Genomic DNA, 16,548 nt, shown 5'->3' with positions numbered 1-16,548 from the left:
TGGTATTTGTTTAAGCATAAAACGATGTAGTTTTGTTGACGGAGTAATTGATTGCCATAAACAACGAACAAGTCCAAAAAGTAGGAGAAAAGTCAATTGATTGCAATCAATGTCCAGATGATATTTGCTGGAATTTCAACAACTTCCCCCCAATTCCATGCTGTCTAAATTAATCTCTATTTTTTTCCTTCCCCCATAATTCACGGCGGCGGTGGTGGTGGTGTAGGTGAGACGGTCACGGTCACGGTCACGGTGGTGCTCCGCTACTCATATCTTTCCTAAATCCACAGCTTAATTTCAATCAAACAACCCACTTCACCAGATTGTAGATTGAAAAACTATAATGGGTGGTGCTTCATCTGTTCCAGAACATTCGATTCATGAATTTACTGTCAAGGTTTTCTTCAATTCTTCGTACCCAAAACACACACGAACTTAAATGGGAATTATGTTATTGGATGTGGGGTTTTGTTTGTATTTAATATTCGAGAAAACGGTGCAGGATAGCAAAGGGAAGGATGTGGATCTTAGCATCTACAAGGGAAAAGTTGTTCTTGTTGTTAATGTTGCTTCCAAATGGTTGAATTACATCCCTGTATCTCTAACTTCCTTCGAGATTTCTTCAACTTTTTGGTTTGCCTTCTAACTGTTTGTTTTTTTTTTGTCTGAACCAGTGGATTTACAAGCTCAAACTATGCGAAATTGACTAAGCTTTATGAAAAGTACAGAAACAAAGGTATGGTTTTACTTTTTTACCCACCAATCCTTCACAATTGTGGTTAGTATTTGGGTAAAAAGTTGATTACTCACAGACCAACCGGCCTCTCACTAAACCCGCCTCCAAAGACATTTGAGGCTAGTGGGCGCTGAGTTCACTCTGTCTTGTATTTGGGCAAAATCACTCCACTTCTTTGTCAATAATTGTGGTTGAGAAAATAGAAGAAAGGGAAATGAAGACTAGCCAAAAGACCTAAAATCTAAAAGATCTAATTACTATATGGAAGTAGTAAAGCATAGTTCTAGTCCTAGGATTACATATCGCTCATTGGCCCAGAACTCACAACTATTATATTTGTGTAAGTGGTTGTTTGGTTGGTTTTCCATCAAGTCTTGTACGGATAAAGTTGTCGGTATGGATTAACCTGTCTATATAAGATTGAGAAGGTTTTTGTTTGGGAATGTTTTTTTTCATATATGGAAGGAGAGTGCTTTTTAATTGGGAGAGATAGGTTTAGAGAAAAATTGGCTTTCTGCACAAAGCTTTCCCTAGAAGCTTACTGAATAAGCCACTATCTATATCATTAAGCTATTACCAAACAGTCATGAATAGTTGACCGAATAAGCTGCGAGTCTCATTAAACTGCTAGCAGAAAGACCCTAATTTGTGGTTTATGGAGTGTTTATAGACTCTAAATGCATATTAATCATAAATCCCAATTGTTGATAAACAAGCTTATGATGTGTTAGGAATCAAGATGGCTCAAAAATTAGTCATTAAAATCGTTTGTAACCCGCAAACCCGAGTCGGCCACATCAGCCCGCCCCAAGAGCATCATGTGAGACGCAGATCAGGTCCCTATACAACGAGACCAGAAGGAGCACAACCCTGAAAGGAGTTGTAGCTCCCACACTATGGCTGACTCGAACCATCGCCTGTTTGTACAAATATACAAAAGAAGAATCTCATCTTACCCCTTCTTTGTCAATACGTCATCTTTTTCTATCCCCCACTACCGTTTAATTTATATATGTAACCCCTCTACATTTACATAACTACCCCTTCACACGTATTGGCCTCATACCTTTACACATGTCAAAATTTAATTAGAGGAACAGGGAAAGGATAACAGGTCATTATTTTTCCTAAATATACAATTCCGGAACCATCTGTGCTACATCCTAGAGGCTAGGATCGTTATCTTACCAAACAACCATATTAAAACAACAACAGTTACCAAACAACCATTTTCATTCCGCCCTCTTAATCATTCTGACCACTTAACCATTCTGTTTCAAATCATTCGTCAACTGTCAAACAGCTCCTTATATTACTGTTTATGGTTTAGCAACAAAATCTGAAATCTGATTTACATAAAAATCAGGTCTTGAGATATTGGCATTTCCATGCAATCAATTCTTGAAGCAAGAACCTGAATCAAGTGAGAAAGTGGAGGAATTTGCATGCTCAAGGTTTAATGCTCAATATCCCATCTTTCAAAAGGTAAGTTATCTATGTGATCATTCCAACATATATATATTTACTGAATTTTCATATCTTTTTATGCCAAATACTTGATTTATCCATTCTCATGTCTAAAACCAAATGAACCCAATAAATCTCGCACAGATTAGGGTTCAAGAAGGGTAAAATGTAAGCAGACTTTTCCTCTATTTGGTAGAGGATATTTCCATGAATTAAAACAAGAAATGAAGTTTAGAGGAGTTGATGAAAATCAAGTAGTAAACAACAAGAAAAAAATAAATTACACTTGTAAGGGCATTAAAAAGCGTACGCAGAAGAACAATATAGCTACTCAGTGTAACACTAAAGATAACCAAAATACCTCATTCTTTGGCTAAACTCGCACAAAAAAGCAACTCGAGGGTGCCCCTAAAGAGTCGCCGTCACCTATCTATTAGAGATGCACAAAAAAGCTCAAGCCTGAATCAGGTAAACCTGAGCCTAGGCCAAAGCCCAGAAAAAGCTCAAACCCGGGCTTAGTCATCCCGAGCCTAGGCCCAAGCACAGCCTTAAAGCTCGATTGGGCCAACTTTTTTTGTGCCCGGATAGAGTATAGTCTGAAAAAGTCCGATTTTGCCCTGTTTCAACCCCAAAGCCCGTCCGGGCCCAAAAAAGTAGCCTTTTTTTTGGTTAATTAAAAACGGGCTTGGAAGGCCTTGCCTTTTTGCATCTCTAGCCACAATATGTTTGAACCACGAGTTTTTTTGAAGGGCCAAATTGTATCTAATGAGCTGCTTCTTTCATAAAGATTCGTGTCAACGGGCCGAAAGCAGCACCTGTCTACAAGTTTCTTAAAGCTAAGAAAAAGGGGTTTCTTGGGTCTAGCATCAAGTGGAACTTCACCAAGTTTCTTGTGGATAAAGAAGGTCGAGTCATTGGCCGTTACGGGCCAACTACTTCACCGTTATCGATCGAGGTAATCCGTCATTCGTGCACCCTCTCTATATGTTCCTTGTTTCTTCTCAATCACGAAGCAAGCAACAAAATATCTTGGATACTTGATTCACAGAGATAATCCTTCAACACATTCTCCAAAATGGAGAAAATGGAAATTTTGGAGTGTTTATTCTAATTTTTTCTCCGACAAGTTCTCCAAAATAGAGAAAGTAAATGAGAGATGATAAAAAGGGAAATTAACCAAAATAGCCATTATACTCAACACAATTCATTCTAGCCAGTATTTCATCAAAGTTTCCAAAATATCATCAATTCTGCAATTGATAAAGCCGTAACTTGCGGGATGTACGTTTTCTTATTAAAAATAATTAAAAAATCAAAAAGAGGTCATTCTGCAATTGGTTTGTTCGGCTCCGCAAGTGGCTCGTTTGTTTCCTCAAGTTTGACCCAATTTTTAATTCTTGGGGAATGTCGCTCCTCACTTGCAGAAGTAATGATATTTTGGAAACTTTGATAAAAAAAATGGCTAGAAAATGAATTTTGTTGAGTGACAGGGTTATTTTGGTCAATTTCTCTGATAAAAATCGGTCAAAATTAAATGTTGAAAGAGAGAAATGTTTTGTATTGTCTTACACCGATTAGGTTGAATGTATGATCATTTTACATGAAGTTTATTTGAAATTTTATTGGGACACTAAAAATATTAAATATATTTCATAATATAATTAGTGTTGAAATCTCTAAAATAGAGAAACTGTTGGAGTTGAATATAGTTTTTTTAGAGATTTTAACTTTTGTTTCTTTATTTTGGAGAAATTACGTTCTTTCCCTCCGGGGTGCAGCACAATTGGTTCTGCGATGGTATATTTACACAAACAACAAAATTAACATGCCTACGTTTCTCATTGCAGGGAGATATTCAAAAAGCGTTGAACGCTTAGTGAGGTGTTCAGTTTTGTCCTAAAGGAGTATAAATATGTTGCTTTTTGTATGTTCTTGTTGCTCAAGTAGATGTATCGATCAAATCCGCTTAATGTAAAATACGCAAAACCTTGCGGAAATCATGGAGATCGAAAGGGGGTTTTCTAGGGACGAAAAGCGTAGGAATCACCTTTCGGTTGCTAGAATTTATGGTTGTTGGTTTGACGTGTATGGTTTGTGGTTATAAGATGTCGAGTTTTTCGCACTTAAAACGGGTTGCTTTAAAGATGTGTTTTGTGTATATCACTTCTTTCACCAACAAAATATCACAAGGCCCACACAACAAATTTAATGATCAAAATTGAATCTAGAGTTGTAAACGAACATAAATGGATCGAATGTAAACAATAAATTTGTGGTTATAAGAGTTGTTTTTTATGAATATCCCAGTCCCTCGGTTAAATGTAACGACATTTTAATCACGGAATGAATATAAGTTGAATGGTAAATTTGATGCATTTAGCTTGAAGGTGTACTGCAGGTATCAGTGATGTATGTACCTACGAAATACAGCAACATATAAGATTTTACTATAATATTTATGCTTAATTTCATTTTTACTAATACTTTTATATCAACACATGGACCTCAAAGAACTCCACTCTATAAAGTTAGTGTTACTACAAAGAGACTAATATCTCTAAGTCACTTCGAACCCATTCCAGTCTTCCCTTGCTTCAGTAAGCTAAAGATCTGGGGTTTTTTTGTCCCAGGTCGGGTCAGGAAAAGGGCTCAATCGTGGTCGGGACTAATATCTCAAGTCACTTCGAACTCATGTTACTTCACTAAGCTAAAAAAAATCCAAATCCGGGTTTTTTTTTATCCCAAGTCGGGTCAAACTTGGGGTGGAAAAAAGGCACAATCGTGGTCTTTAAGACCCACCCTTTCGGGCTTTTTCGTGCTAAATCAAAAAAATAAGCTTTTTCAAATGTGGTTTTTTAAGTGGGGCCTACTTCAAAATTTTCACCATGAATATAAAATTCGAGCTCACTACGGCCAACGTTTTTCAGACCGGGCTGAACTGCTCAATTAAGATATAAGTCGGGTCTGGACTTCTTTATGCATTTTGTTGCTTCACCTCAAGTAAGAATCAGACCATTTCAACCAAAAATTCTCAATTGTAGCCTTTAATGCATATTAGTAAATCTTACTAATTTGAATTGTAGATTAGTTTATAATTTATTATTATTTTCATGCTTGGATTAATTCTTATCTTTTAAAGTACATGGACCAAAACAGTAAAAAGATGTAAACCACCAAAACAAGGACAAATTATAAACCATAAGGATAAAAAATGAAAAAATTACAACCATATATCAACAAAAAAGAACATAAAAAGATGATCAAAAGTAACAGAATAAACCAAATTTCATAGCAACTTATAGACAAAAATTCACATTTCATAGTAACTTCTATAGAAAAAAAARGACACCTAAAGAACCGTATAACGTCACATTGCGCAACAATCATTTAAACGCGAAACGAATCCTACCCGCTATCTGCATACTACCATAAAACGGCCGGTTTTGATAGTAAAGCCTCGATAAATAATCTAAAGACCAAAACGAACGATAAAAAACGATAAAAAAAACCACCCCTCTCATGATCAAGAACCGATATACCTAAAATACCAAGTCCTCCCCATTGTCGAATAACTCCCACCCATCATCAAGAAGCATTTTTCGATCATCATCATGGTGTTTTTCTTCTCCAGATGGAAAACAATCGTTAATGGTATGTACGGTTTCAGTTGGAGATTTGGGTGATCGAGCTAAACCTGACCTTGATGTTGAACTTTTGTCGAGAAATCCGTAAGAATCTCCCAATTCTGCATTCGTCTTTGGGGTTCCGTAAGTCTCGAGTTCTGGTTCAGAGGGTGTTCCGGTAGTTCTGAAAGATGAACTTGAAGAAGCTAAAATTGATGATGTCTGACTAGAAGATAGTGTAATACGCTTGTCGAACTTCTCTTTCAGCAGTTTCACATCCTGGCATTTGACGTATATCTCTCCTCTGCAAAATTATGTGTAAAGCGGGAAGTCACAAAACCAGTAGATCTCACGCAGAAGTAGGGTGGGGGGTAGAATATAGGCAGACCTTGTCTCTACCAAGTATATAGGTGGTTGTTCCAGTAGGGTGCATTCGGGATGCAGATCGGACAGAACAGTACGAGAAAGGGCGATCAAGAGTGAGGTAGGCAGGTGAAAGAATCGCATAAGGTTATTATTTTTAATTTGACACAGGTATTTTAGTAATTTACCAATCATGTCCATCTCCTATATTTTCGGTCCACATATTTGGTGGGACAAAAAAATTCTCTGAATATGTCCACTCCCAGTCTAATGTTGCGTCAAACGTGCGACAGCAAGTTTTTGTACCGTCATGTCCCGTACAACATACCAAACAAGACCCTTTTGTTCTGTTTGTTTTTATTTGGGGAAGCTTTCCCCAAAATAAAAACAACAGTAAGTTAAATTTTCATCCCTGTGGTTTGTCAAAAATTGAGATTTTTGTCTCTGTGGTTTAAAGATTGCAGTTTTCGTCCATATGGTTCGTAATTCATTGCTATTTTCTTCCTTATGATTTACAATTCTCTACTGTTTTGGTTCCTTGTACTTGGAATTAGTCCAGGGACGAAAATAGCAATAAATTACAAACCATTGGGACTAAAATCGCAATTTCTAAATCACAGGGACAAAAATCAAAACTATTAACCACCCACAACAACGAAAGTTGTAATTTAAAAACAAACAGAACGAACCGAGTCTTGTTTGGTACTTTACACAGAACATGACATTACAAAAACTTCTTGTGTCAACGCCTTTAGAGCGGGACAGGACAGGTCAAGAGTGGTACAAAACTGCTTTTTTTCCGTACTGAAGACATGTCTCGATCTAACGTCACACCAAACGTAGGACAGCAAATTTTTGTACTATCATGTCCCATACAATGTGTTAAAGAAACAATTATTCATCTCATATCATATATCTAGTAGCAATGCTCATAAGAAAACCGAACTCACTGTAAAATATCGATAGCACGGCCACGATCCATGAGGAATTCTTGCAACTAAAAAGCCAAAAAAGGAAATGTTATGATCACTCTTTATGATGGTATTTTGCATAACAAATAACAAACAGTTTTATGTTTACGTACCTTGGAATTTTCCTCTGCTTCCATCTTGAGTTTCTTGGATTCTTCGACCACCATTTCCATTTGGCTTTCTTGGTAAGCAAGTGCTTCTTTGGCAGATCGTTCTTTTTCTAGCTTTTCTTCCTCTGCTGCCTCGATTTCTTTTAAAGCTGTAGTCAATCTAATCTCTAGAGCCACACGCATCTAAACAATAAAATGCTCGTTCAATTAAGCATCATATGAAAAGAAAATCGACTAAGAGGCTGTTTGGTTGGTTGTCCATTAAGGTTTGCATGAATAATATCTATCAAAATAGATTGTGAAGGTTTTTGTTCGGGAGGGTTTTTCCATAGGTGGAAGTAGTGTTCTTTATAATTGGGAAGGGCATGTTTGGAAGGAAAGAAAACTTGGCTTTTTGCATAAAGCTTCCCCTTAAAAGCCACTTTCTATATTATTAAGACACTACCAAACAGTCATGTATAGCTGACCAAAATAAGTTGTGAGTTCCATTAAGCTCATTAAGCCGCTAACAAACAGGTCCTAAGAAATACATGGAAAGAAGAAAAGGAAACTAAATACAAATTCATAGGCAACTAAAATACATAACTCCATGAGAAATCAAACTCAAACCAATAAACAACTATAGCACAACTATTAAAATGGCCTCTACAGCTCTTGCAAAAAGGAAAGTAAAATGGGCTGGACTCTTCTGTTATTTCTTGAGCCCATAAAGGCAACCATCTTATAGACCGTAAAAGTGGCAAAGCCACCATAAAGCTTGATTAACAAAAATCAAACACCAAACTCTCCAAAAATGAATACCCATATATTAAAATCAAGGAAAGACGTGCATGAAGAAGAATGAAGTTCTTAGGACGAAAATAGGACAACCAGAACTGTAAAAACCCTATGAACAAACACCAAAGCAAGTACTACCTCAGTCTCAAAATATATGTTTACAATGAAAAAGGCACACAGTTTCAGAAATCTGTGATTATTACACTTTTTAATCAAATCAACAACAATCTTACATTAACAATAGAGGAAGTAACGAATTCCATCTCATAATTAAGAGTAGAATTGGAAAGTAGGCATTTATGTTTGAAAGTTAAGACATTTATTTTCAGACAAACTTATATAGAAATGCTGACAGTTATTTTGGGACGGAGAGATACCAGCCAAAAGTTTATYAAAATCCATTTGATACAGACACAAAAGTTTGTGAAGTGGCTGAAAACAATTGGTGGGCTAGAAGACATTGCCCATTGGGCCAATAAGGCTCTATGCAGTAGTGATATTGAAAATGAATGAAAAATAATACCTCCTCAAGAATTTCAAGCGATCTGCTTCTCTCATCTGACAAATTCAGCAAACGAAGCTGAAGCTCCTTCAACTCAGTAGCCAAGATAGCCTTCTCTGCATATACTTCTCCAGCATGCTGCAAAAAAACAGACTTATAAGTATACAAATAACTAACTAGAGCATCTCCAACAGGTTCTCTATAATTTTTCTAGAACAAAGAACCTAAAGTTAAAATCTTTAAAAAGAATTACATTCAACTCCAACAGCTTCTCTATTTTAGAGATTTTAACATAAATGATATTATTATAATATTCTCTAATTTAACATCCCAATACACTTTAAAAAACTTTATAAAATAATAATAATTTAATCTCATTGGTCGAATTGAATAGAATAATCATCTCTCCCCCAAAATCAAGTTTTAGAGAGATCTCTAAACTTCTTTTTTCATGTTTTCTCTATTTTAGAGAACATTATAGAGAATATGTGGAGCAATATAGATAACAAAACCTTCATTTTCTCTATTTTAGAGAATCTGTGGAGATGCTCTTATGAGATCAATTACAGAAAACAGATGAACAACCATGTCGTTTGCTTCTTTTGCACGCCAAAGTGCTTGTTTAAGTTCATCCACCTTCGCAAGAATGTCTGAGCAACCACAGGCAGCTCTCTCTTTTGCCTGTTCTGCAGCTCTCTCTTTAAATTCAACCTCTTTCATTAGGTTGACAACTGAATCCATAGCCAACGCAAGAGTTTTCTGCACCACAAACAGTCTTAAAACAAGCTAATAAACGTCTCAAAGACCAAAGCTATAGCATCACTAGAACCAAAAAAACCAATGACGCCCAAAAACAATTCACTTGTGAGCATATTGGTTATTATTCACAGATGCTAAAAGAAAATTATAAGATTGGTTTTCATGGAAAACATCGCTCTACCATTTGAGGTATATTGGGTTTGTTTGGTCTGGTTTTAGCTTCAAGAAAGAATATTAGCTCTAATATATATCTTTACCATGAAAAATACAAAAGTGATCATTGATTACAAGAAAGAATATTGATTTTACTGGTTTATAACACAAAAACAATGGCAAACTGCAGCAGAAGTACCAATCTTATTGAAAACTCTTGTAACTTAGAACACAAACCTAAAAAAAAGAAGCTACACATAATTGTGTGAATTTCTCACTTCATGCACAAATATACTTCATCATGCAAAATCATAATTCTCAATTTATGCAAAGTCTGCCATCAAAACTGTTATGTGCCCTTTAGTGCAATTGCTGGTAAGTAACCATGAAAACATAATAATAAAAAATAAAAAACTCAGGAAGGTGGCAAGATGATTACATAGATGAATACAAAGTTACCTTGTCATTCCTAGCATCTTCAATAATATCTTGGAGAAGTTCAGTGCTACAAGTTTGGTCTGATCTGGTAAGCACAGAGGTCATGATGAGCTCATCCTCTGGATCAACTATTGTGATTGCCAAAGAATTTTTTTCAGACGTAGTTTTTGAAGAACTACTGGAATTCAATTCCTGAGTAACAGTTAAATCTTTTTCACATGTGCCTAGTAATTGGCTGCTTGATGGAGCAATCATTTCAGTATCCACATCAAGAAGTGTAATTTTGTCATTGATCGCAGCTTCCTCTTGAATAGACCCAGAAACTCCAGCACCACTTGCTAGAGAGTTGCTCATTTTTGCAGCATTTTGATCTCCAGTTTTCACAAACCCATGATCATGATCATCATAAACACCATTTTCATGCGTGAATTTGTCATTGATGGCAGCTTCCTCTTGAATAGACCCAGAAACTCCAACACTGCTTGCTATAGAGTTGCTCACTTTTGCAGCATTTTGATCTCCAGTTTTCACACACCCATAATCATGATTATCATACACACCATTTTCAGAAATTGAAGCGGGTGTAACACATTCATGATTAATATTATTGTTAACAAGATTCTCCAAAGGTATTGGTATGCCATAACACACGGTGTCAATTTCACCATTTGCATCATAAAAACAAGATGTGCAAAGTGGTTCCGAGGTTACTGGCTCAACAACTTTAGGGCTATTAGGTTGACCAGACAAATCAGCATCTAGATCAATAAATTCAATATGTCAGGTCAAACTTACAAATGATACAAACCAAATACAACAAAGGTGTTGCTAAATGAACCGCCTTTTTGGTCAATTTGTGGTCAAAGCATTAATTTCAAATGTAAAAAAGGGTTGATGTTGATATGTATGAGTGTGAAAATGGTAGGGGGTTTATGTAGCAATAAGGGGTTCATTTAGAATAACTCACACATTAATCAGAGAGTTAATGTTTTAAGAAAAGGTTAAACAACACAGGCATATAAACAAGTCCAATCAAAAAACAAAAGTCAATTTGAAAATACTACCTTCAATTGCCACGGGCAAACTTCCACCAATGTTGGAAGGACCAGCTTCAGTATATTGCTCAGAAAGACATGGAAGAACATCTCCAGAATCCATAGTAGCCTCAAACTGACCAGTTCTGGCACCATCTACAACTATCAAATCAGAAATACAAACCAAATACATCAATTACACCAATCTTAGAGCTACAAAGACAAAAAACCTGAGCAAATGTCTACACGTGGATCTGTTCATGAAAGCCTGTTACCTTCAGAGAGACTGAGTGAACTCTTGCCTTTGTTGGTACGCGATTGTTCAGACAGACGAGGGATGACCTCAGCAAGAACAACTTCGACAGCTACATCGGCATCCTTAGGGTGCTCAATAGCCACAGCTCTCAGTATGCGAGAATCAACCTGCAGGCAAATAGTATATAGCAATTTATCAATCTCATAAAGCTGCTCAAAAAGTTTAAACACATCCTCAATGTATTTTGTACACGGTACAAAGCATGACAGCACAAAAACTTCTTGTCCCATGTTTGATGTGACATTAAACCAAAACAAGACATGACTTGAATATCACACAAAAATAGGTGGAAACGAAATAAGGGAGATTGGACAAGATTGGTAAATTACTAAACTATTTGGTGTCAGATTGAAACCCTAAAATCTTCTTCTTGCACCCGCCTACCTCACTCTCACCCGTCCAGTCACGAAATACAACTAAGTGATATGACAAAATTTATACTATGTGTCTACAAGGTAATTAAGAACTTTTAAAATTAATGTTAATTTGTGGCCTAAGACCCCAAGCAGACAATGAACCCTCAGTATTTCACAAGATATCCCCATATCCCAATTAACACAAAACACAACAATTACTTAAAAGCATGAAGAAAATACAGACAAGGGCTGCCAAATACAGTGCAATTAGAATAGAGATTATAATTAATCCATAACAAAGTTACTAATTAAAAAAGACATACCTGTTGAAAAATATCCTGTAACACCCTATAAACTGAATTGAATCCCATCTTTGAATACCAACTAAAACCTGAAAGATAAAAGTTACACAATGATGACTTAATGAATACCAATCCATTAAAAAGGTAAATAATGATCAATATTTAACCAAATCAATAAATTCGGCTTACCTAACAACAACAAACTTCACCTTAACACCGACATAGAAATAAAAGTTCAACTAAACACTTGATCATACGCAAAAAACGACATAGAAAGACATTGATCGCTCTTCTCAATTTTATAAAGACACTGTAGTAGACGATAAACACATTCTCAAGTAAATCTGTGAAGAAAACTCATAACTAAAACCCCATAAAATCACTTTCCGATTCTTTGACGAGTGTTTTTGGAGAAAAATTGCAAACCCTAGTGAAAGATGATCAAAATAAGTGGAATAAAACATAAACACATAACCATAAACGTGAACATGAAGGTTTTTAGAGTATGAATCGTTACCTGCGGTATCTCAATTCAGATTCAAACCCTAAGAGAAGGGTTTGATCGGGTTTGATCGATAAGAGAAGAAAACGAAACGTATTTAAGTGTTGGGGTCTGGGAACTTGGAACCGGTCATTTAGTATAGGATAACCCTCAGTACCAAGAAATCGCGCGGGTGACCATAATCATAGTAAATTACATTCTTGTCCTTGTGTTATGTCGATAACAATTACTATACTTCATTTAATACAATACTACTAACATTTATATTAAAAAGTAGAAGGTTACTCGTACAATGTAATGGGATATATTTAGATTTTATTATAAGGGTATTTGTGTAATATAGCAAGATATATCTTGATTTTAATATTTTATTTTATTTTTTATCTCAGTCGATGTTATAGTATGGTATTATGTGATTTTAAAAAAACGATAATATTTTTATTTTTGAATAAAATATAAATTTGAAGATATCATAAAATTTTGACAAAAAAATATCGATATTAGAATCAAATTAACTATTTAAAATTCTTATTTTTTGTGTAATTTTTTAATTCAAATTTTTTTATTATAATTTAATTTAGGTTCAATAACAAAATAATTTATATTTTGTTTAATAATATAATTTTATGATAAAGATAATAATTAATTATTTTGTTAGAATTCGATAATTATCCTAATTATATATTAGATTTTTTATATTTTAAAATAAGATGTTTATCATTTATTTAGTTATGTCTATCCGCAGTTAGTTACACGAACTCAAATATGAAGCTTTAATGAGTTGTACTTTTGCATAATTTACTTGTAAATTTGAATTTTAAGTAATATGTAACAATGTACAATACTTTATGCATAAAAATTGGTTTTTAAAATTTTTTGTCAAATGTTTTATACTATAGTATAGATAATATTTCATTTTATTCATTTTCTCTGTCGATATAATACAGTTTTACGTGATTTTAGAAAACGATAATAATTTTATTTTTGAACGAAATATAAATTTGAAAAAAAATGTATATTAAATTAACTACTTCAAAGTTCTCATTTTTTCTGTAATTTTTTTAATTTAATTTTTTATTATAATTTAATTTATATATGATAATAAAGTAATTTATTTTTTGTTTAATAATATAATTATTATAAAGATGATAATTAAATATTCATTTAAAACTTAATGATTATCCTGTTTATATTTTAGTTTTTTATATTTAAAATAATATGTTTATCCTATATTTGATTATGTTTATATGCAGTTAGTTATACGAATTCAAAAATAAAGTTTTAATAAGTTTTACTTACAAACAATCTACATGTAATATTAAATTTTAAGTAATATGGATCAATTAATAATACTTCATGCATAAAAAAAATTAATTTTTTTTCCATTTTTATCTTTCTTTTTACTACTTTTAAATTAAATGCGTGATTTTAAATAGGATCATCAAAATTTTGGAACCAATAATAAGGGTCATTTATCAAACGCTTATTTGACTAAGCATTTACCAAGCCACGTTACCTTACTAGATGAATATGACAATGACCAAAAATTATACCTGGTAAAAGCGAATGCAAGAACCGAGAGTCATACCTGTTGAGTGATGACGAAAACTCTTACCACAGTTATCGCTTACCGGGTGATTGCTACATACGACGTTGTTTTGGCAGGATAAAATCTTACCCACTAAGTAAGCGATAGCGTTTAATTTTACTGTTAAACACTTACCGGGTAAGTGTTTAGGTTATCTCATAATGAACATAACACTAGCGAGCACTGTAGTGTCTCTCAAAATTGTATATTTTGTATATATATATATATATATATATATATATATATATATATATATATCTTTATTATCTCATTTTGGAGTTTAATCAAAAGATTCAGGTGTAACATGGTCTCTACAAATATTGGAGCGTCCCTGAAACTTAGCATAACTGATGGAGCAAATTTTTATTAAATATCTAAAATTTCTAAAATAGCCTAATTAGTGAATATGATTTAAGAGATGGTTTTATCCAAATATCTACAATCAGTGGCGGATCCAGGAAATTAATGGGGTGGGGACACGTTGGATGGGACTTGGGGAGGCAAGCATATGACCATATGAGACTGGGGGAAAACCATGTAAGATGAGAATAAAAACAGAAAATTTAAGCTAGTCAACAAACGTTTTTTGTCTTTGACTGAGACTTTTCCCCCCGGTCCTTAAGGGCTAGATCTGCCCCTGTCTACAATATAATATTATAATGGTATTCGCGCAATACAATGAGATACATTTCGATTTTAATGTTTTGTTTTATTCTGTCTCCGTCGATGTTATAATACGATTTTATGTGATACTGAAAAAACGATAATGTTTTTATTTTTTCAGTAAAATATAAATTTGAAGGTATAATAAATTGTTGGAAAAAAAAATTCAATTTTAGTATCAAATTAAATATATAATAGTTTTTGTATTTTTTTTGTAACTAGAAGGTTACTCGCACAATGCAGCGAGATAAATCTTCATTTTAATGTTTAGTTTTTATTCTTTGTCTCTATCGATATAATACTATTTTGTATGGTCTTGAGAAAACGATAATGTTTTTATTTTTGAATGAATATAAATTTGAAAAAAATAAAATCGATATCAATATCAAATTAACTATTTAATAGTTCTTTTGTTTGTGTAACTTTTTTAATTCAAATTTTTATTATAATTTAATTTAGGTTTAATAACAAAGTAATTTATATAAATATAATAATTAAACATTCTATTAAAACTCAATGATTATCTTAATTATATTTTAGATTTTCTATATTTAAAATAGATGTTTATCCTATATTTGATTATGTTTATCAGCAGTTAGTTACACAAATTTAAAGATGAAGCTTTAATAAGTTGTACTTATGCAAAATTACTTGTAATCTTGAATTTTAAATAATATGCATCAATAAACAGTATTTCATGCATAAAAATGATTTTTAAGAGTTTTTGTCAAATATTTTATAATATAGTATAGATCTATTTAATTCAATTTTTTATTATGATTTAATTTAGAATTAATAACGAAGTCATTTATTTTTGGTTTAATAATTTTTTTTTATAAAGATGATAATTAGTATTTTGTTAGAATTCAATAATTATCCTAAATATATTCTATATTTTTTTATTTAAATGAGATACCGATCTAGTATTTGATTATGCTTATCTGCAGTTAGTTACACGAATTCAAACATAAAAGCTTTAATAAGTTGTACATACGCACRATTTACTTATATATTGAATTTTAAGCAATATGCATCAATAAACAGTACTTAAAGCATGAAATTGTTTCTAAGAATTTTTGTCAAGTGTTTTATAATGTAGTATAGATATGTTAAAATTGAGAAGAGGAAGAAAAATGAAAGAAATCTTTAAATTTGGATAAATCTCTAAAACTCAGTATTTAATAAATAGAAAATTATTTTTCATCGACTAAGGGATTGTTTTTTACCTCTTAATAGTTCCATTAAGAGGTGAATMTTGTTTGACAAAATAAAAGTCTGTCGCTTAACGGTTTTAAAACCCCCTAATTGATTTTGTATCATATATCTCTTTTAATCAGTCAACACTTTAATTTCATTGTAAACAATTATATTTTATTTTGCACTGTATCATTAGAGTCTTTTAATCATTMTAACCACTTAACCATTCTGTACCAAACCATTCAACAACTATCAAACAGCCCATAAATATCTTAAAATTAAAAATATATACCTAATTTATTTAAGTTTTAACGATATTATGTTATTATTTATTTTTTACATATAAGGATAATGATTAAATATTTGAATGCTTGATGATTATCTTGGATATGTTTATCGGTTGATTATCAATAAGTTTTATAAAATTTAAAAACAATTTATGAACACGATAATTATGGTAAACTTAAAATGTAATAAATTATGCATTATTAAACAATACATTATGCTTATCTAAATCTTTTTTAAAACTTTTATCTAAATCTATTTTATCTATACTATATTATAAAACATTTGACAAAAACTTTTAAAAACCATTTTTTATGTGTAAAGTATTGTTTATTAATGCATATTACTTAAAATTCAAGTTTGCAAGTAGATTGTGCATAAGTACAACTTATTAAAGTTCCATATC

General features: G+C 32.8%; 2 protein-coding genes across 2 annotated transcripts; one reads left to right on the top strand and one right to left on the bottom strand.

The window, feature by feature from the left end:
* The first annotated feature begins 99 nt into the window (after window positions 1-99).
* Window positions 100-4,361, top strand: LOC112513630 (probable glutathione peroxidase 5). Its single transcript, XM_025119957.1, has 6 exons — window positions 100-397; window positions 503-579; window positions 675-736; window positions 2,103-2,221; window positions 2,991-3,158; window positions 4,051-4,361. Exons 1-6 carry the CDS (start codon window positions 344-346, stop codon window positions 4,078-4,080), a joined length of 510 nt encoding a protein of 169 aa, XP_024975725.1. The 5' UTR covers window positions 100-343; the 3' UTR covers window positions 4,081-4,361.
* Window positions 4,362-5,482: 1,121 nt separating this feature from the next.
* On the bottom strand, window positions 5,483-12,517 carry LOC112513629. The gene is made up of 11 exons (XM_025119956.1): window positions 12,425-12,517; window positions 11,929-11,996; window positions 11,209-11,356; window positions 10,964-11,095; window positions 9,921-10,657; window positions 9,135-9,308; window positions 8,571-8,687; window positions 7,274-7,453; window positions 7,140-7,186; window positions 5,741-6,130; window positions 5,483-5,699 (listed from the first exon to the last, which is right to left on the bottom strand). The coding sequence occupies exons 2-10, from the start codon at window positions 11,974-11,976 to the stop codon at window positions 5,743-5,745; spliced, it is 1,971 nt and encodes a 656-aa protein (XP_024975724.1). The 5' UTR covers window positions 11,977-11,996; window positions 12,425-12,517; the 3' UTR covers window positions 5,483-5,699; window positions 5,741-5,742.
* Between the last annotated feature and the right edge of the window lie 4,031 nt (window positions 12,518-16,548).

The sequence above is a fragment of the Cynara cardunculus genome, assembly GCF_001531365.2.
Source record: "Cynara cardunculus var. scolymus isolate 2C chromosome LG 5, CcrdV1, whole genome shotgun sequence".
In the NCBI taxonomy this organism is placed as follows: domain Eukaryota; kingdom Viridiplantae; phylum Streptophyta; class Magnoliopsida; order Asterales; family Asteraceae; genus Cynara; species Cynara cardunculus.
This window is presented reverse-complemented; position numbering and strand designations above follow the sequence as displayed.

Excerpts from the sequence above, each read along its gene's own strand:
- LOC112513630 (XM_025119957.1), top strand. The coding sequence starts at position 344 with ATGGGTGGTGCTTCATCTGTTCCAGAACATTCGATTCATGAATTTACT. Across the intron at positions 2,222-2,990 it reads AATATCCCATCTTTCAAAAG|ATTCGTGTCAACGGGCCGAA; the intron begins GTAAGTTATCTA and ends TCTTTCATAAAG. Across the intron at positions 3,159-4,050 it reads CTTCACCGTTATCGATCGAG|GGAGATATTCAAAAAGCGTT; the intron begins GTAATCCGTCAT and ends TTCTCATTGCAG.
- LOC112513629 (XM_025119956.1), bottom strand. The coding sequence starts at position 11,976 with ATGGGATTCAATTCAGTTTATAGGGTGTTACAGGATATTTTTCAACAG. Across the intron at positions 7,187-7,273 it reads AAGCAGAGGAAAATTCCAAG|TTGCAAGAATTCCTCATGGA; the intron begins GTACGTAAACAT and ends TTGGCTTTTTAG. Across the intron at positions 6,131-7,139 it reads CGTGCTATCGATATTTTACA|AGGAGAGATATACGTCAAAT; the intron begins GTGAGTTCGGTT and ends ATAATTTTGCAG.